Source organism: Ruditapes philippinarum, unplaced genomic scaffold, assembly GCF_026571515.1.
Source record: "Ruditapes philippinarum isolate M1 unplaced genomic scaffold, ASM2657151v2 ctg14418_1_1_1_1, whole genome shotgun sequence".
Lineage (NCBI taxonomy): Eukaryota > Metazoa > Mollusca > Bivalvia > Venerida > Veneridae > Ruditapes > Ruditapes philippinarum.
The window spans coordinates 793-22,689 of NW_026853287.1; the positions used below are offsets into that span (position 1 = coordinate 793).

The 21,897-nt window shown below is 32.4% G+C and overlaps 1 protein-coding gene across 1 annotated transcript; it reads left to right on the plus strand.

Annotated features, from left to right (window-relative positions):
- Positions 1–529: 529 nt before the first annotated feature.
- Positions 530–21,503, plus strand: LOC132736404 (uncharacterized). The gene is made up of 5 exons (XM_060723531.1): positions 530–652; positions 16,163–16,754; positions 17,119–17,277; positions 19,904–20,641; positions 21,324–21,503. Exons 2-5 carry the CDS (start codon positions 16,188–16,190, stop codon positions 21,354–21,356), a joined length of 1,497 nt encoding a protein of 498 aa, XP_060579514.1. The 5' UTR covers positions 530–652; positions 16,163–16,187; the 3' UTR covers positions 21,357–21,503.
- The last annotated feature ends 394 nt before the right edge of the window (positions 21,504–21,897 follow it).

Genomic DNA, 21,897 nt, shown 5'->3' on the forward strand with positions numbered 1-21,897 from the left:
CATTTGAGGGAAAGTTACTTAATAGAATGAGTTACATTAACTTAGATCAAATCAGGATTAGCCAGAAAATATTTATGACGTGGTGAAACAAAAAGGATTAGGGGAATGATCAGATGAAGGTCAGAAAATGATTAGATTTAGGGCAGAAAAGGGTTAATATTTAGGTCGGAAATGGTCAGATTGAGGTCGGAAAATGGTTAGAAACTGGTTAGATTTAGGTCGGAAAATGGTCAGATTGAGGTCGGAAAATGGTTAGATAATGGTCCGATTTTGGTCAGAAAAAGGTTAAATAATGGTTAGATTCTGACGTCTACCTGACGTCAGATTATTACGTCAAAAAAACTTTCAAATCCAACCGTTTTTCCGACCGTCATCCGACGTCAGAACCTGACTTAAATCTGACGTCAGCATGACGTCTTGTGTTTGCTGGGTAGTATACATTTATAATTACACAAGTATCAATAACCGATCATGCCATATATGGTAAGAGTAACTTAGCAACAAAGAAGTCACGTGATCAGTTGCGTGTAATATTTTGTTAGCTAGTTATCAATATGACTATTTTCTGAAGTGAAAACATAATTTTAAGACTGTTTAAAAGTGATTGTTTGTGGATATTCACAAAGTAAGAATGCATTCACTTTAAATACAGGTACGTGTAAAAATTTTCCCTCACTTTTCTATCTTAAAGTCAAGAGTCTCTAGAAGATAGCAAAAATATAATCTACCATCATAATAATATTTCAAAACCTCTCTTTGAAGGCATAACATTGATGAATGCAATCGAAATGCCGCTTTAAATTTTTTTATTTATTGAAATATAAGCTTCTGAAATAATCCGTTTTGTTCTAGTTTTCGGGGTTTATTTCTTCTGCTTTTACTTGAGGAAATGTTAGAGTGTCTGTTTAATGATTTGATAATGACAATAATTACTAGATTAATAAATAAATACTTTAAAAACAATTCACCAAAACAAATAGAAGAAAAAAAACAAAGAAAAGGAGAAAAATTGAGAGCAATTAAAACAAAGCAAATACTAGTACATGTCGTTGGCAATTGCGATCTGGTTTTATAAATTATCAGGCCGAACAGAATGTACAAAAAATAAAATAAAACAACAACAACAACAAAAAACACAGCGCCAATGGGTGTAAGGCTTGAGAAAGTGATTAGCTCACCAAAGCACTATGGTTCTTAAGATGAAGAATTGTAATACCCCAATGTCCGGCTTCCATCACTATATATTTTACATATCTTTAATTGCTTGGCCACGCGTGATGAAACTATATTGGTGATCCTCGATAAAAATGCTCAAATGTTATTGGTCCGTTAAACAGGATTATTACTGGAGCTACAAATAGATCTAAAAATGTATCCATAGGAGACGTATGCCACCACACTCTACTGTTAGTCTATTGACATACAACAAGACTGTATGTCTGACGGACAGTAAAAGGAAAAAAACTACAATCAAAACCGACATTCATAAACTAAAACAAAATACACTTAAGTAAAAATATGAAGCGACATCTTTTACCGACGAATATAAATTATGTGTACACAGGGACATTTAAAACAACATGTAGGATACAAATATTCAACATACATGAGATTAAACAAGAGCCGGTTTGAACCGGATGATGCCACCGAATAGGTTTTAAACACAGAAAGTACAACACTCGTAGGTTCATAGCTTTGTCCCGGACAAAGTTCAAAGTGCAATAATTCCAAAATTAGGCAAAGCAGATTCACTGTGCTTTGCACTGCACTTCTACTGAATGAGATATATCTACCGGCTTAGAATCTTGTTGTTACTATTGTAGTTTCACAGCACTTAAAGTCTCGGAAAAAGTTCATAGTGTAAAATTGAAAAAGGACATTAACTCCAAAAATAGGCAAGACGGAGTAACGGTGTTTTTGCACTGCATATTTACACAAAGAGATACATCTACCTACAAAGCTTTACGTCAATATCTCTTATAATCTTAGATTTATTGCCGAACATAATAAAAAGTTGAACAAAGAATAACTCCAAATTAGGCAAGGCAGAATTACGGTTCTTTTGCATTGCACTTCTACCCAATGAGGTCTATCTACCTGCAAAGATTCTTGTTCATATCTCGTTAAGTGTCAGAGTAATGTCTTGTACAAAGTTTAATGTGTAGAAATGAACAGAGGAAAATAACTCAAAATTAGGCAATGGAGAGTTATAGCACTGCATATCTGCAGAATTACGGTTCTTTTGCATTGGACTTCTACCCAATGATATATATTATCCTACAAATTTTCTTGTTGATATCTCTTATGGTTTCAGAGCTAAGTCCCGGACAAAGTTCAAAGTGAAAAAAAAGAACAAAGGGCAATAATTCCAAAATGAGGGAAGAAAAAGTTATGATTTTTTTGCATTTCACTTCTACCCAAATACATTTATATACCTTCAAAGTTGCTTGTTGATATCTCTTACGATTTCAGATCTAGGTCCCGCACAAACTTCAAAGTGAAAAAAAATGAAAAAGGAAAAAGGACAATAACTCCAAAATAAGGGAAGGCAGAGTTATGTTTCGTTTGCACAGCACTTTTACCAAATGAGATATATCTACCCACAAAGTTTTAAGTTTATATCTCTTATAGTTAAAAATGTAGAAATGAAAAGGGCAATAACTCCAGAATAAGGGAAGGCAGACTTTCAGTTCATTTGCACTTCACTTTCATTTAATAAGATCAACATACCTATTTTCTTGTTGATACCTCTTATGGTTGTAGAGCTATGCTCCGGACATAGTTCAAAATAAAACACGGGTTTTCAGGTTATGCTCCGAAAAAGATTTTTCTAAAAGAGGAGATAATTCAAAAACAGGCAAAATAGAGTAATGATTCTTTAGCACTGCACTCCGTCTCAATGCCCTTTACCACTGTGTGCAGTTTAAAAAATTATCTCTAAGGGCTTTCAGGATATGCTTCGGACAAGATTTTTCTAAAAGGGGAGATAATTAAAAAACGGGGCAAAACAGAGTTAAGGTTCTTTGGCACTGCACTCTGTGTGCAGTTTAAACAAATAAAGTCCAAGGGTTTCCAGGTTATGCTCCTGATAAAATTTTTCTAAAAGGGGAGATAATTCAAAACTGGGGCAAAGTAGAGTAATGGTTATTTGGCAATGTACTCCGTCTCAATGCCCTCTATATACTCTGTTAAGTTCAAACAAATTATCTCGAAGGTCTTTAGGATATGCTTTGGACAAATTTTTCTAAACGGGGAGACTATTTAAAAACGGGACAAAATAGAGTTATGTTTTTCGGCACTAAAAGAGATAGCAGGTCATTTTTCGGCCAAAGGCCGTCTGAAATCAGTTTGACTTTCTGTAAAGTGACGGGAAAACCGAATGTGATTAGAAATTTTCATTTTTCATTCTTAAATCAATTTTAAAGAATAGTTCTTGCAATTCTAAAATAAAATTTTAAGGATGATTGTAAAGGATGGCTTTTGCCATTATAAAATAGTTATAGAATAAAATGTATAGGATAGTTGTTTAACTTTCTAGTTAAATTGCTCTGACATTTAAGTTCTGCTTAACTATTACTTTATTTGCAATATTTTAGAATTATGTTATTCTTTTAAATTATACTGCCAAAAAACGCAAATGATTACAAAGGTATAAAGTCATACGTAAAACAAGTCAAAGGTACATAAATGAATACCGTAGAATAGAAATTGCTCTGATTTTAAGAGGCATCTATATCAATATGCTTATAATTTAATTTCTATGTTTACAAAATGTTTTATTTTTCTTAGCTACAAGAACCTATGATGTCATTGTTATGCAAGTATTGCTGACATTTCTATATGTATCGAAAACTTAGAAATAGCATATGCACTTTAACCAGTTTTACTTCGACCGAGTATCTTTTTAACGATACTTTTCATTTACTCTTCATACATGTATAAATGTTGAAGATTTCTATTTGTTTACATTAAGCTCGTTCAATTACCAACTTGCCCCTTACATTTTTACAATGAAACAATGATAACAATGATAAAGCTTGAGTTGTCATTTCACTGACACTTATAGATCTGTATAAATGCCGGGTTTCAGAAAGAGTTTTTATTGTTACGAAACTGTTTAGCATTTTGAACTAGAGTTATCACTAATTGTGATTAATTCCCCCGCAAGACTACTTCTGAAATGAGGAAATTACTAGAAACAGAATACCTTGTAAATGAATTTAAATAGAGTTATGGTTGTGGGCATTTAAAGATAGTTTTGGTTCTTGTACGTTGCATTTCCTTTCACTGTGGTTGACCATTGATGAAGTTTTATTGAATTCTGAACATTAGTTTTTTAAGTTATGCACCGGAAAAGAAATAGAAACAAAGGGCAATTACTCTGCAAATAATGAAGATATATTTATTGTTATTGTACACTGCACTTTCTCTCATTGCGCTTGACAATTGTATGAAGATGTATTGAATTTCAACAACTAGTTTTCAAGTTATGCCTCGGACAAGAAAAAGTAGCAGAGGGCAATAACTATGTCATAAGTCTAAACACAGTTATGGTTCGTGTGCATTGCACTTCATCTCACTGCGCACAACCATTGTATGAAGTTGCAGTGAATACCAACCATTAATTTTCAATTTATGCTCCGGACAATAAAAGGAACAAAGGACAATAACTATGTAATTAGTCCAAATAGAGTTATGGTTCTTGAGCACTTCATTTCACTGTGCTTGACCATTGTATGAAGTTGCATGGTATTCTAACCATTAATTTGCAAGTTATGCTCCGATAAATAAAGAGTAACAAAGGAAAATAACTCTAAAATGATTTAAAAAAGAGTTAAAGTTCTTATGCACTGTTCTTCCTCTCAATATACTTGACCATTGTACGGACTTCTATTGAATTCCAATCAGTAGATTTCATGTTATGCTCTGCGACAAGGAAAAGTAACAAAGGGCAATGACTCTATAATCACTCTGGATAGAGTTATGGTTCTTGTGCACTGCATTTTCTCTTATTTTGTTTAATCACTGTATGAAGTTGCGTTGAATACCAACCATTAGTTTTCAAGCTATGCTCCAGACAAGGGAAATGCAACGTAAAAGTAACAAAGGGCAATAACTATATAATTATTTAAGATAGAGCTATGGTTCTTGTTCACTGCACTCCCGTTTATTATGCTTGATCATTGTACGAAGTTGTTTTGAATTTCAACAAGTACTTTTCAATGTTCTTGACCATTGTATGAATTTGTATTGAATTACAACTAGTGGTTTTCAAGTTATGCTCTGGACAAGAAAAAAGCAATGGAAAAGTAACAAAGAGCAAAACTAATAATAATAATTACTATGGATAGAGCTATGGTTCTAATGCAATACACTTCCTCTATTTGTGCTTGTCCATTGTATGAAATTGTTTTGAATTCCAACCAATACTTTTCAAATTATGATTCGGACAAGGAAAGGTATGAAAGGGCAATGACTCTTAAAATAAAGTTATGGTTCTTATGCACTTCACTTCCTCTCAATGTGCTGAGCCATTGTATGAAGTTGTATTTCAACTAGTTCTTTTCAAGTAATGCTCAGGACAAGAAAAATGCAATGGAAAAGTAAGAAAGGGCAATAAATCTGTAATTACTTTAGATAGAGTTAAGGTTCTTGTGCACTGTACTTCCTCTTTTGTGCTTGACCATTTTATGCAGTTATTTTGAATTCTAACCAGTACTTTTCAAGGTATGCTCCGGACAAGGAAAAGTAACAAAGAACAATAACTCTTTAATTTGTCAAAAGAGTCATGGTTTTTGTGCACTGCACTTTCTCTCAATGTGCTTTACCATTGCATGTAGTCTTTAAGTTATGCTTGTCATATATACGTGTCAGTTTCATGCAATGGTGTACTCCCTTATCAAAACATATAATTCTGTCATCCAGTTGTTAAGCACCTGCCTAGGTGCTGCAAAGATCTTTATCTTATGGCTTGAACATTAAAAAGGCAAATTTTATTGGCATATTAACTTTACAAATGTCTCAGAGTCACTAATAGTGGCGAACAGGTGTGTTACGCAGTACAATATATAATGAGGAAAGAAAAAAGATATTTATTATTGTGACATGTGCATAGCCAATAACAGATAATAAGCATAAATGTATGTTTATAGCACACGGCCCAAAGGGCCTATAAGCCACCAATTTATTGTATCACAGATACCCCTAACACACCACCACATTCATATACATGTGCATCTTTCAGTAATATATATTTTTATTACAGTAATTCATTGACATCTATTAAATTCTTCCTGAATATGTCTTATTTCTAAAAATCGGAAAATAACAGGATGTACCGACAATGCGACCTCTGCTGTTATAATAGGAATACAAAATACTGCAACTCGCATTATGCTAACCGCCAACTGCTTAGAGCGTACTGTAACATGCGACTATAATATTGCTATCGCTGTCATTTGTGTTGTCGATGCGCACTGATCTTGTATTGCATTATATTTGTAATCAGTGAATATATTGAAGCATATGAATGACACCAAATCCGCCAAGTATTGATCAAAATCAATTATTTATTGTGAAATAGTGTCGACAATGTAAGTGGCAGATTTAAATAACAAATTAAAGGTATTTACAGGAACTTACCATTTTACATCTAGTTATATCAAGAACAAGCAAAGAATGTTATCTTTAACACCGAATATAATACGCTGTCCTTAAAAAATATGCAATTAAACATATAGCATATTAAAATATGTGAACTTGATGGTATGAAGTTGCAACTAAATGATAGTGCATTCAGTAATCATAATGCATGATTGTATTCAGCAAAACGTAGGTTTCCATTGTCATATAGAAGAATGGAAGCGAGTCCAAATATTATCAAGCAAAATGGAATAAATGCACTAATTCTGTTCCATATAGTATATATACAAGTTCAAATACTTGTTTATTGAATTAATTAACACTTATTGACATTGAGTATTTTTCAAAACCTTAACATTCAACAAATTGATAAGTCATACAGTGAACCAATATATATACATACATGTACATAAATAACACAATTGATAAACAAAACCGCAGGGAGAAACTAAAAAAGAGGAAGAAAAAAGGAAAAGAAGCTCATAAATATGAAATATATGCCTGTATTAACTATAATAAATAAATTGACTTTAGTTTAAATAATTGTTGATGAGTTTTTGAACGAATCTCCAAATCATTATGTTATGTTTTGCTTTTATTGTACACGTTATTGTAATACAAAGTAAAAAAAAAGTTTTTGAAATGAAATGCATTTTCAAAGTCAATCATAACTAACAGTCTAGGCATTTTTATTGTTCTTCTAAATAATTCACTATATCATAGAATAATCGTGTATTCTCTCCAATAAATCTACCTTTGCAAATCCTGTCTGGAATGGGTTTTTTTAAATATTTTTTTTTGTTTTTGTTTTTTTCGGAATACAAGTAATTATACCTTGCTTTTGGGTAAGAGTCAATGCTCCTTTAATAATAAAACACGTTAAAGCTTCTGACAAATTAATGTCGAAATTGTTTCCATATACACCTTTTCATGTTCCATATTCTTAAGTGTTTCTTAAAATTCCTCAAAGATAAAGAAACTTTCTAATAAAACTGCTTGTTTTCTGCTCAATTGTGGGACAATTATGTTGCCAAAGAACTCTTATGAGACGTATCAGCTTTTGTAGATCTATAAAGTGTTTCATAAAATATTTATTTTTCTTCCAAAATTTCTGACTGCTCATATATAACATTAGCTTTTTTCCCCAAAAAAAAAAAATAAATAAAAAAAAAAATAGGAAAATAAAAAAAAATATTTTGATTTATGAAGTAAAGTTAAACTTTTCAAACTTACAAAATTATTTCACGAGAAATTACCTTTGATATCTACTTGTCTTATAGTTTCCAATTCTTTTTGCAAGTTTGATAATCTAATTTTTCCTGCATCATTTGTATCTTTTTAAAATCTGTAATCTGTGATTAATTCTTGATGTGATTTTTTACTTTTTTAAACTGGCATTAGAAACATTTATTTGTTCTCTTATTCCCATAAAAAAGTTCTTTAAAATACTGGTCATCAATAACAAATGAAAAGTGATTATTGCTAATATTTGCAATGTAAAATATTGTTTATTTTATATTTATTCAAAAATACCTTTAATAGACAAGTTTTCTTTATTCGGATATTACTCTGTTCTTTATAACAATGACTTGTTGTTAAAGAGTGCTATATATTAACAGGGCTTTTTTCAGAGGTGTCCACTAACACAAGTTTTACTGTATGTACTTAGCAACATTGTTATAGAGGTCATGTCTATTAAAGGTTTACTTGATAAAAGATTATACTGTACAGTTTTGAGGCTGCTTTAGTGTTAATAAATTCCTCAATTATATTGATTATATTGTCATATATATCAAACTTGATACGCTTATCGTATGTCGTAAGTCCAAACAGAGAGCAATTGACCCTACCTTATATCATAACCATAAGTTTATGACACTATTTCGTTATCGATTTTCGATTATACTTGATTATAACTTTCATACTTTTATTATTAAGTTCAAGTAAGACTGGCCTAATATTTCTTTTCTTGGATGAAATTCTACGCATATCCACTATATCTTCGTTATTCAGTATCATTTTTGCATCTGGTTGCAAGATGGCTCTAAAGTGTTTGCCAGTTTCTCATTATCTTCATCCTTGTCTTCTGGTTATTTCCACATTGTTCTTGCAGAATATTATTTGATCTTCTGTTGGCCTCAGTACTTACATTATAATTCCTGCTAACATTCTCTTCTATTTCACTAATTTTCTGATTCGTTCTATTTTCAAAATCTTTAAGTCTGTCTTCTACTTTTTTTATTTTCAAATTCTAGAGAACTTTATCTTTCACTCATTACCAATGTTCTATCTTGTACTGTACTATCAATCGTTTCAATCAAATTTTATTCTAAAGATGCAATAATGTTATTAATTAATTCCTCTTTTACATCTTCTTGGCACCGTTTTGAGATCACCCCTTAAGTCACTTATTGTGCTTGTCATAGCCACTATCTGTACCTGTTAACTATCAAGGTCCTTCATGTTTGTGGTAGTAAAGTAACTATACTTATATTTTCATATCTCTAGCAATACTGTTACTATGATTCGGTAGAAATGTCTTTGGTGGAAGCTAAATACCAAGTTTTTCACCTGAGAATTTCAAATTAGTCTGCACCTTTTTAGTCTGTGTTTTAACAGTACTCAGATTTATGTTGTTATCCCTTACATTTGTAGCTAAATATCAAGTTTGAAAATGTAAATGACCCCTCTCTGTAAAAATACAATTACTAAACTCATATATAGTGCTGCAAATTCATAGGTTAAAATGACAACGAAGTCGTCTATCTCAGCCAACAGCAAGTTTTATATACCAAATTGTTCGTCTAGGTCTGTAGTTTCCGGAATGAATATTCACTTGGCTAAAGTCCCGGTGCGAAAACTTGGAAAATTTCCCGAAAGTCAAAAAATGGCCGCCCAAAACCCTAAAAAAATTTTAGAATATTTAAACCGGGTTTCCTCATATTTTTTTACCCCCTTTTGTATTTTCAAAATGAAAATTTTTGGGCCCAAAGGGAAAAAGCCGTTTTAAGGCTTTTAATTTCGAAGAGGTTTAAAAAACCCTTTGGAAGAAAAAAAGATTTGCTTTTTTTCCTTTTTTACACATAAATATGCCCAAAAAAAATGGTAAACTAAAAAAGGGGTTTTTGCTAAAAGATGCCCCCTTGGGCTAAAGTTAAAAAGGGGAAAAAAATTTAAATACTTATTTTTTTATTCCCTTTTATTGTAATATACTCATGGGGGTAATGCCCTTTTAAAGTTTTTTTATATCAAAATGTTTTAAAAAATCTTTTGTTTTTTTTTAATTTTTAAACAGTAAGACATATAAAATGGGAGGTGCTACATTAAAATAGTTTTACAATGTAAGGTTGTAACTTGTCCTTATTTGTTCTATCAATTATTTTCCCCTGTTTTGTGTTTACTTGTCAAATTATAGCTTCTTTGGTGCAGTCTTTGTAACAGATTAACATAATTAACAAGGAATATGATGATTTGGTTCTAATTATTTAATGAATAACTGTTCAAATCGTACCCACCCACTATTTTTAGTTGATGCGAATAAAAATCTAGACAAAGTCTGACCCCTGGATTATACTGATTATATGGAATGACAATATTTACATAAGTTTATTTTGAAAGATACCATTAGAGGTTCCTTGTAAGATCTAATAATCTATCAAAAATTGTGAAACCAATTTAATAAGCATGACTTTGTTGTAAGTTCACTTAAGGATTTGAACAGTATGCAAAAGAAAACTCATTCATTTATTTATATGTTTACACACCTTTTCTATGTCAAATGAAATGTATTTTACTTTTTAAAGTCTCTTGAATTGACTAAACAGTCATTTAAAAAGTTTGATATTTTTATCTACATGTATCATTACTATAGGCTTCAAACACGCATAGAAGTCGGATAAAACATAATGTTTCTATGAAAATCATTCAGCTTGGCATTATTATTGTGTTTGTGGTATTTTAAATTCCTTCTATTTGACCCTTTTCGAGTTGTGTGATTCTAGTATTCATATTTGAATAGTGTATAATAGCACTTTGGATATGATGTCTGCTTTTAAAGAGATTGTCTTTTGACCTTTAATCCCGTTTTATAAATCCATTTATTTAGTTTAGTTTCGCCCATTGTTTTTTTTTACTTGGATACAAAGCATTTTACATTGAAGAAACCATGGTCACTTTTGTAATACATCTTTGGAAGTTTCTTCATTTCCTTTAAAGGTGAACCAGATAATGTAAAGTTGAGAATTTTGCTTAAGCCGGTGCAGTCTGACCAGGCTCTATACAGGTGGCTGACAAACTTTAAATATTCATATTGATATCCCTAAAATTGACAATTGACAATCCCAAAAATGGAAGTGGGACAAGTCCATTTAAAATATTCAGCATGTTCAGGGTAAAACACCAAGCTTGCGGTACGCCTTAAAATAACTGGTCATAGCCTCTTAAAAAATGCTAATAATAATTACTATGACCCATGATCATAGGAAGTTTATAAAATATAGAGAAATAAAGAATCCCTAAAGAATGCACAAAACGTCAAAATTGAAAATATTGCAGTCTCGGATTGATTGAGTCTGATCAAGGACGGTACTGTCATGTGCAAACAACCGTCCACACCCCATAGCACCGGCTTGTTTTCCTTGTCAGTTACAAATTATTTATCATTTTAGTGATTAGCCTGTCCGTGCTTTGTCGTGTGCCCCGTCCTGTTTTTGTTTGGGGTCCGCATGGGCTCCTTGCCACTGGTTCTTGTTGCAGGGTCATGTGGGGGTTGGGTTCATTGTGCGCTGCATTTCCTTGTTGATCTTGTTTATCATATTTTAAGCAGAATGCAACATTTAATCATGGTTATGGTGAAATTTTGAATTTAAAAACATTCGCAGATGGAACCTTCAATGTGACACGTTAGTTTCATTCCATGAAAAGCGACGTTTGGTCCCCAAGTAAAAGAATGCGCGTGCCCTTAACGAGAAAACAATGGGCGAAACTAAATAAAATGATATTTTGAAAGGGGATCACAGGTAACGAAGCCTGCATATCACAAATAAGCTGTCATCTCCACAGAAAACAGGCTTGCTAATACGTAGTCGTAAAAGAGTTTTTAAAGTACCATTAAATTTTGAAATATATCTGAATTACGATGATAGAACTTTGTAAAATATTTACGTAACTTATAATAGCGAAAGCCTTGTTGAAGAAGAAATAAATTGCGTTCATTAAAATCGTACACAATACATCAGACCCTGGCAAATCTAATTAACTTAGAAATATATACCCCATATATGATGTTGCATAAAGTACATGTGAACAGTTAACGATATTTAAAATCTTTTATCATAGATTTTAAGTACTATGTTATTGTTTATAATAGAAATGTTTAAATCTAAAAAGGATGAAGAGTTTGTTTTATTTATTTTAAATTCACTTGGATATACATGTATTTAAGATTCCTTTTGATCTAGTTTGATCAAAATTACGATTATTCATGTTAAGAATATCATTAAGGTAGCAGGACGTTTTTAATGCAATGTATAACTTCCAGTTGTGAGTTAGGGGAGGGACTGAACATAAAATATCTCCCGTAACAATATAAAAGTAACTAAGCTATCAGGTGCCACTTACATGTCATTGGCATAATGATTGTAAAAATCAGGAAAAGAGAAGTTCCTTTGAGGGCAATAAAACAAGGCAAAGTTGATAATCAAGACTCGGTTTGATGGGTCTGTTCATGAGAGACAATGCAATTTGCAAAATCTCTCACACCTCTTAGTACCGGCTTTATAGTGTTCAATCCTCAACTTCAAACGTTCTGCAATCAATGATGCTGAAGGGCCAAGCCGTCCGATTAGCTCAATAGAAAAACCGTTGGCATGTGAATTGGGCGACCTGAGTTCAATTCCCGGACGGTGCAAAACACTTTCATTGTGATTGATCATGAAATCTTTTCTACGGTCATTCACACTGTACCTCTGCTCTGGAATGTACAGAAGTTTCTGTTCCTTGCGAAAGTGCAGGCAAATAGTACTGGTAAACTGCTTAACAGCCGGCCAAGGAACGGTGCAGTGGCTGAAATGTGCTCTGATAAATTCAATTTGGCTTATTGTATTTATCCGGAGTGAAAACTACAAACACCACCACCACCATCCCGATGGACCTATTAATATAACACTGAATTTAGGTTAAGTGCAAACACATGTTTGTTTGAGCCTGTACTGGAAAGTGCAAGTTACGGTATACCCCCCCCCCCCTCAGCACCTATTATTACTATCAAGTATCCGTCAGGGAAATGTTTAGCTATTGTCATCCTATTGAAAGCTTTTCAGAATTCCTCCCATGAATTCTCAGTGCTTGATAGTTAAAAAATGGGACATGATATTGTAAAAATGCTTAATACAGTGACCTCCTCCTGTACACATGTTGAGAGATGGTGAAAAAGTGTGCAAGGTCTCAAAGCGATATGTCGATGGAATTTAAGTGGTACGCAAACTTCAACGTAAAGTCGAATAAGGGGCATAATTCTGTCAAAATGCTTGATAGGGTCACCTCCTCCTGTGTACAAAATGGGGGAATGATGATGAACAAGTGTGCACAGTTTCAAATCCAGATGTGAATAGAATTTGAAAATATTTGAGGTGGTACGCAAACTTTAATGTATATTCAAAGTTGAAAAGGGCAAAATTCTCCTCTAGTAATCAGGTTGGGGGGATGGTGATAAACAAGTGTGCAAGTTTCAAAGTCATATGTCAATGAAATTTGAAAATATTTGAGGTGATAAGCAATCTTTAACGTAAGTGGGTACCCCGACGCTAGGGACTAGGATAGTTCTCCTTAATCGTCGAACAGTCGAGCTAAAATGAAAATGCCCTCATACATGTAATTTTTATTTTCAATTCACTTACTATATAATATACTATTATAATATTGATAATTCAGATCTAGTCTAGCAGGCAAGTTTCTTACTGTAAAATGTATTACCTACCCATTTCAAATGTTCAAAAATTACATTTTACATTTTTATGTATATATTATATCCGTCATCAATAATGAAAAAACTCTAAATATGGTTCAATTGTAAATTATCATACGTTAAGGCAATGCCTTAAAACAAGAGCTGCATGTCGGACAGCACGCTCGAATATTCAAAATCAACAGCCTGCACAATAAAGAAATTCTCTTATTTATGAAGTAGTATAATTCTTTTGAAAATAAAAACATGTTAGAGAGAAGATACCTACAATAATGATCTCAAAAGACGTGTTTAGTGCATTACCTCAATGGTTGTGGAGATAAATCTTGTCCCGAGAAATTCTTAAAAGGGATATGATTATTTCCAAATCAATGCTTAGGTTGTGGGTCTTGAACAGTGAATCAGAAATCACATTTGAAGTCTAAAAAAGAATATTTATGGCTTACGAGAAACAAACTTGCAAACAAATCCTTAACCAAGGGATAGCACAAGATAAACGTGATTACCAAATTACAGGTCAGTAAATTAGTTCCTTATTCTGTGCATAAAACATTTAAAAGAGATATTTCATTATTTAGACACGCATGCAGGGCATTATCTATGAAAAGCAAGTTGTCTCATCGCCAACCAATTAAACTTTTTTTGTTTTTTTTTTTAATATCACTTTCCATTATAACATAAAACAAAGAAGTATTTAATTACAGTTGACCTCAGTTCGTAATACCCCCACCTACTTTGAATATAGGTTTAGATCAATAAAATACATTTATGGCAGAGTTAACTTATTCTAAAGATGTGTAGATACATTTTTGAAGCTGTATTAAATGAAATTATGAATGTTATTCAGTTTAAACAAAAATGAACTAATAATTTACACGTAATAAGAAAAGGTCATCAAGATTGCAACATATTTTTCTCTTCTTTCGTTCAAATTAGGCGATTAAAACTAGAAAAAATGCAATAAAGTCAGAATTTATAACATGAGTTAGTTAAAAAATAAATAATTTCATGTTACATTTCAATTGATTTACAAAACTGAGAAAATAAATTAGCCAACGTAAATATACTAGAATATTTAGGGATTTGGCGGCCATCTTTGACGCCAACTTGGATATTTAAGCTTCGCATCGGGGTTGGGTGAAATGAATATCCATTCCAGAAACTACAGATGCAGACGGCAATTTTGGTGTTGGCTGACATAGACCACTTACCCCTCTAAATAGGCTAGTAAAATATGCTAATTTGCAGCACTAATACATGTAATAGACTTTTATGGTTAATCTCAAAATCATTGTATGTTAACAAAATAAAAATAAAACGAAGAAAATTAATGTTAGAACTGATAAATAAAGAATATCTGCTAAAATTGAATAACTATCAACTACGTAATTTTTACTCCATATTCAATGTATCATAATGTTGCTTTTGAACCTAAAACAACCACTCTCACATATCTATTTTTATGCATCTAAATGAATTTTAGAACGTTAGAACAGCAATCAGCTAAACATTACTGCTTAATAGCACGAAGCCTCAAATATTAATATATAAATAAAAATTAACATGCAGGGTTACACTAACGTGCTATAAAGGTAGAATTTATAATGTGATATCATAATATAACTGTATTCGAATTGTAAATAAAAAAACTAAGGAGAGTTTTCTTGTCTTCGTTGTTGAAATTAGAAGCACTTGTCAAGCCAAAAATATCAAAACATCTAATTACTTGGAAATTTAAAAGTGATACGCCTAGTTATAGAGTTTAGCTTTGAACTATACATGCACACTCATTTTATTTAATGCATATTACTTAAAGGGAAGTAACCTCAATAGTTATGTGCATAGTACGTACAGCAGTTATGTCACCTTAGTAATATTTAACGTGTAGATAAAAATATCGATCTTATAACATTTAAGCAACTATCACATACATTGTGGTTTGAGCATTTTTGGGACAAGATAAAATCTCAACACATGCTCGTACATTTATAATTAACTAGACGATTTATACATGTCTTGTCCGACTAGTATCATAGTAACGTTTTTGAAATGTTTATCATGCTGTAATTTTAAACCGTTCCAACGTTTGATTTTGTAAATGTTGACCTTAATTATAAACATAAACGTTCACTGGTTGCAAGTAGATCAGTTGGTTGCAGGAAGAACAGTTGTGCGCTTGGTATGTTGATTTTATTCTGACATCAGTTGCTGCACAATATGTCATAGAAAATTTTGTCTATAAAAATACACTAAAATAGAATCATAATTTGGTAATCCGGTTTATAACTGACATTTATATTGAATGTTCTACCTGCATCACGCTGTCCTGCTCGAAACATGTTAACGGGTGTGATAATAGGTGTGTTTATTTTTGTGTCAAGTTAAATATAACAACTTTTAGGTCACATATATCTCATGAAAACTACAAATTTTACTTTCATGTAAATTTAACAACTGTAAACAAATATGGTGATGTTTTTATACCCGTTTTGTGTGGGAGTGTGGCTTGTAAATTTTTAATTGTATTATCACATTTATAAATATATTTTCATTCAGACTGACCTATTTCAAAAATGCTATAATGGAAAGTGAGGAACTGGATTCAGATCTGTTTGCAAATTGGGTGCGAGGCTCAAAAGGTCTAGAATACTTACAGGAAGGTCTTCAAGAATTTGTTGGAGAAAAGGTACTACAATGTCGTGATAATACTCTTCAAAACATAACATTGAAATTACCATCTGGATCACCACAACAGTGTAACCAATGTACGGAAAATAATCTTTCTCCAGATCATTTCAACTCTTCGAAGGCATGTAGCAGGGGCACATGTTACCAAAACAGGCCCACCAACTGTTTTGGAAGCAGACCAGTCGGACGTAGGAAATGCCCTGATGGCATATGTAGTAAATTTTACGATGCAATTATAGATGAGCATGTATTTAAAGACCCATTATGGAAGAACACTGATCCAAGTACGTGGTGTTCGGATCCTCATGGGTGGAGTTATGCAAAGTGTTTCCAAACAATTAATGGTCCAGGAACATCAGCCAAAGATACAGATGCAGCTGGTCTGCTCAGCATAATTATAAACAACAGGTCAATACAAAACTTTGTGACCAGTATTAATCCTACCAGTTCGTTTCATTTGGTAAGTACAGGAAACGATCAATAATAAATATACATGTATAAAATATATGATATCATCCAACAATTTCTATAATTACTGAATAGACTAATTGTTTAAAAGTATCATATACTCAGTTTATAACCTTAAATAAATAAAATCATTTTGCTTGATATCCAAAAAGGTAAAGATTCAAATATGGATACGAATTGCAGAGTTTTTTCAGTATAAGATTAGACGTATAAAACTCATTTAAGTATCTATTAAAACCAACAAAATATCCCTTTACCACATATTTACAAAGAAAACAAAGAACGAAATAATAATGCGAATTATGTGTTATGATTCCCCTTTTACATACATGTACGTATAATACAATTTCTTTCAGGCGAGAGACATCCGAAATAAGCTCTTGCATAGCCCCAAGCTTGAAATCGACGAAACAACACTATATTCTTATTTGGACGTGTTCATTGTAGTTCTTCAAGATCCAAAGTGTCTGGTTAATGATGAGGAGTCAAAGAAAGCTATTGATAAACTAACACAGGTATATAATATTATTATACAATTTTAAAGCACAAATCAAATTTATTTATGTGATAAATGAGTATCTGCTTTGTTTTCAAGTGCTCGTTGAACCACTTAATGGGTGACATCCGGATGTATTTGAGCTACTTCGGTATACTACTCTGAAATAACGACTGATTTACAAAGAGTAATGGAAATATGATATAAATTACACTAAGCTTATACACGATACCTTGTCTTGCATGCAAAGTTGTCTCAAAATGGTACTACAATGGTATTGATCAAGGGGCAAGACATTTGGAAGCAACTACAAAAAAGAAAAATCATAAGCAAGGTCATTGTTGCTAAAGTAGAACAAAAAACAAGTTAACAAAGTACATAGCTTATTTGGAAAAAACTGGTCTATGATTGTTATTTGACTCCCTGGGGTCAAGGTATGGTCACTGGTAATAAAAAAAAAGATATTTTTTTTTTCATATTAATAGCTAGAGTTAGAAACTAAGTATATATTAATCACTTTGTATATCAAAACGATATATGATGGAATAAAGAAGTTGATTCAAAATTGAATATGAAGAACAATTTAAATGATGTGTACTGTGTTAAATTTGACCGACAAATTGACATTCCGAATAACTGTTCTTTGATAAAGAGATTCTTTTTTCCCTTTGTTGATAAAGAAACTTCCTTTAGAGCCATATTAAAATTTCTCAAAAGTTATGAAAAACTTTATTAATTTTTCTGTCGTTGGTCAAAATTCTCACAGTGAAGTAATTCAGTTTGTGTATGTGTATGTGCGCGAACGTGTTTGTATGTGTGCGTGCGTGCGCGTGTGCGTGTTCTTAGATACAAATAAAGATTTGTTTGCAAATGATTTAATACTTAGCGAATATGATAATATTCAATGTAAGCTTATAAAAACTGATTCATGTTACAATAGAAATGTATGTTAAAACTATGACATACTTATTTATTTTGATAACATATATAAGGTTGTTAGTATAAAAGTGTTTTAATTTGAGGCCATTTCTTAGAAAGTGCTTATAAATGACAAATTTGCTTAACAGTCCTTGAATTTGATACTTTTCTTGATAAAAGCTTAAAAGGTACTTTAATTTGCTGAAAATATGCTTGAAAATGATTGAATGACATAGAGTCGGTAAAAATCGACAGTTTACAAAATTACCAAACAATTTTTAAGAGAGCGTTTATCGTTTAGAGTAAATCGTTTTGCGTGTGTCTGCATATTTCGTTTGCTAAAGCATGCGTGTAGCGTTCGTTCTTTTAGCGTGTAACATGCATGCGTTTTTTTCACAGCGTGCGTTCTGCGTGTAAGAGGAAACATTCATCCTACTATCCTACTGTGCTTCTTTGCAATTAGATTTGAAATGAGTTTTTTTTTTTTTTTTTGGTGGGGGGGGGGGGAGATAATCCTGAAAGTCCCTTTTTTGCTCGTTCGACTTAAAATTTTTTTTTTCTAAAACACCGTTGAACTTGCAATGTTTCTTTATTCAAAATTTAACCATTTTTCTGTTTAAATATTAAATTCTGCTTCAGCCGGTGCTACGGGGAGTGGATGGTAACTTGCACATTCCAGTTCCGTCCATGAACAGGCTCATTCAAACTGAGCCTGCAGCATTTTCCATTTTGCCGTGTCGGGCTTTCTTTAGGGATTCTGTTTTTCTGTTTTATTCACATTAAGCTGGAAGTATTTGTTAACTATCTGGGACAGGTAAGTCTGAGATCACATTTTCAGAATATTGCCCCCCACCCCCCTTCTATGGTGCTTCTTTTTTACTATTCAGCTCTAACAAATTGGAGTGCTCTGTCTAAGGAAAGGTCTTGTTTGATTAAAGGTGCCAATTATTTGACAAAGTCAGTTGTATGTTAATTACAACAAAACAAATACCGTTATTTTATAAAATGTTTCTATTGGCTGATTGTGTATAGGGAGTGTGTATAGCTAGGTGTGTATACATTGTTTGGGAAAATTGTATGGAAAAAAACTTAAAAAAATTATACATACAAACATCAAAATTTGAAAAGGTTTATAATTGCAAAACATTACATCATTTATTTGTGTAATGCTTTTTTGTTTCCAGACCATGTCCAAACATATCAAAATGCCGAAAACATGTGCTTGTAGATAATTGAATAAGTCAAAAAAGTTTAACGTAAAGGATACAAAAATACAAAAGGGATGACAAAATGTTATTATTTATGGAAGCAAATGAGCTACTGTTAGTGCACCATATATATATATTAGTTTATTGTTTGGAGCTCAGATGATTATTTTTCAAAGTGTCAGAAGAATACGCTTGTCGGTTATATGTTTAGCTGAAAATCGTTGTTCAAAGTACAAAAAGACATTTAAGGAAGTTTTACCGGAAAATACAGTTTTTACAGCAGGACAAACGACATAAATAATCTTTTGCATGTGACTCCTATAGTAAAGGAAGAAAGGGACATTTTCGAAATTAGTATTTTACGTATTTACCTCGCTCTCTCAAGCGACAGTTTTATAGGACCACGGTGTATACACTGTGATAGATCAATCAACAGTGAAACTAAATTCATCAAACACTATGTTGGTAAGCAATAAGTTGATAACTATATTACATTTATATATGCTTTTTACATTACAGTTAAGAAACAACACAATACACATAAACCAAGGAGACAAAGTATCACTTCTTCAGATGCGAAATAAGGCGTTGACCGAACTTGACGACAGAACAGCAGAATGTTTGCGTAAACTCGATGAGAAAGCATTAGCTTTACGGTATAAATTAAAGCTAGATATTGATGAATTTAAGGATTCCGCTTTGGCTGATGTTGAGAACGCAGGTATATCAGTAAAGCAATCACTGACTGTAGAGAAAGGGGTTGCCATGTCTGACATTGCCACAGCCAGGAAACAGGGTATACATGACATTGCTGGGAAGACTACTGATGGTATATCTGAAATAAACACAGTCGGTAAAGAGGCAATACAGGACATTGCTGGGAAGACTACTGATGGTATATCTAAATTAAACACAGCCGGTAAAGAGGCAATACAGGACATTGCTGGGAAGACTACTGATGGTATTTCTGAGATAAAAGCAGTCGGGGGACAGGCTTTACAAGACATATCTGAGGCAAAAAACGATATTGATGGACAGAAAAGTGAAGCTATATCTGAAATCTGTAGTTTAAAAAAAGACGTTTTATCTGTAATCACCAAGGCTGGTACAGAAACAAAAGAAAATGTTCTTGTGGGTGCTTGTGCTGCTAGGTCTGATATGAGCGGACAAGTTGTTTCAAAAGAATCCATTTTTCAAAAAGTTCGTCGGAAGCTCAAAAATGCGTTCAGTCCTTCAAGTTCAAAATCACATTTTAAGGTTGGTGTTCTTTCAACAATTCATATTAACCTTTATAACATAATCAATCCAGTACATTGTCGTGTAGCAATAGCTTCCAGTAACTCTTTTGATTTTTGTTTTGTTAATTTTCATTTATCATAAGTTCTATTTCTATTTATGCCTTTATAAATTACACGTTAAGATATCATAACAAAGTCTATTTTATTGTCATATTATGTAACTTTGATATCCATTTTTCAAAGTTATTCCCGCTTTTATAAAATATAGGTTCTGGTTTGGCTAAACTAACACGACAATTTGTATTTATCTTACATTGCTCGTAGTAAATTCATTAATTCATGATGTCTCCAACATTTGGCATTGATCCTCTAGGTTTAAGTTGAACTTGGGATCACATAGAACAAGGTCAATGTATTTGGTGTAAAAATGAATTTTAAATAAATGGTCCCTAAGTTTAGAACTTGGGGACAGTCTTGCATTTGTACATATATGATTCACATTTTGTTGTATGTTGATCATATAATAATCACGTGGATTTGCCACCCTGTTTATAGGACAGTCCTATCGAAACCAATATCAATAATACATTTTTTTTAATTTCAAAATACTGATTGCTTTACATTTTGAAAGAAAAAGCACTAAAAGGTTTTATCAACAATCATCCTAAATATCACAATTCTATCTCTCGTTATTTCCACAGGTGTTGCCAAGCCAATCAAAGAAAGGTAAATGAATTTATCTTTTATCATTTTGAGGTCTGTGAGGAGGATTAAGGTTAGCCCTTGTCCGTCCGTCCATACGTTTGTCCGTTCTCATGTTGTTTCACAACCTCTAAAAATATTTCGTCTTGAGTCAAGAAACTTAACAGAAATGTTGATCAGCATTTAAAATTGTGCACCCGGATGCGTGTGGATTAATCTATTTTTGTCCAAGTAATTGCCCTTGAAAATGTACAAAAAGGCTATTCTCAACTAATGTAGCGCGTAGCCAATCAAGTATTTGGAGAATGGTTGGTCAGCATATGTAGGTGTGCACATAAGGTTTTGTGTGTGGATTTATTGTCCTTAATCTAGTTAAAATTTGCATTCATCAACTTTTGCCGTTCGTAGCCAAAATAGTATTTAACTTAGAGTCATGAAAGAAAACATTTAAAGAAACGAAAATCAGCATGTGAAGTTGTGCACCTAGGGTTAGTCCTTTAACATCAGACGTTTCCGTTAGTACTACGTACACCGCAACATCTTACTGACTTCTTCTTAAGTTCCTTTAGCAAA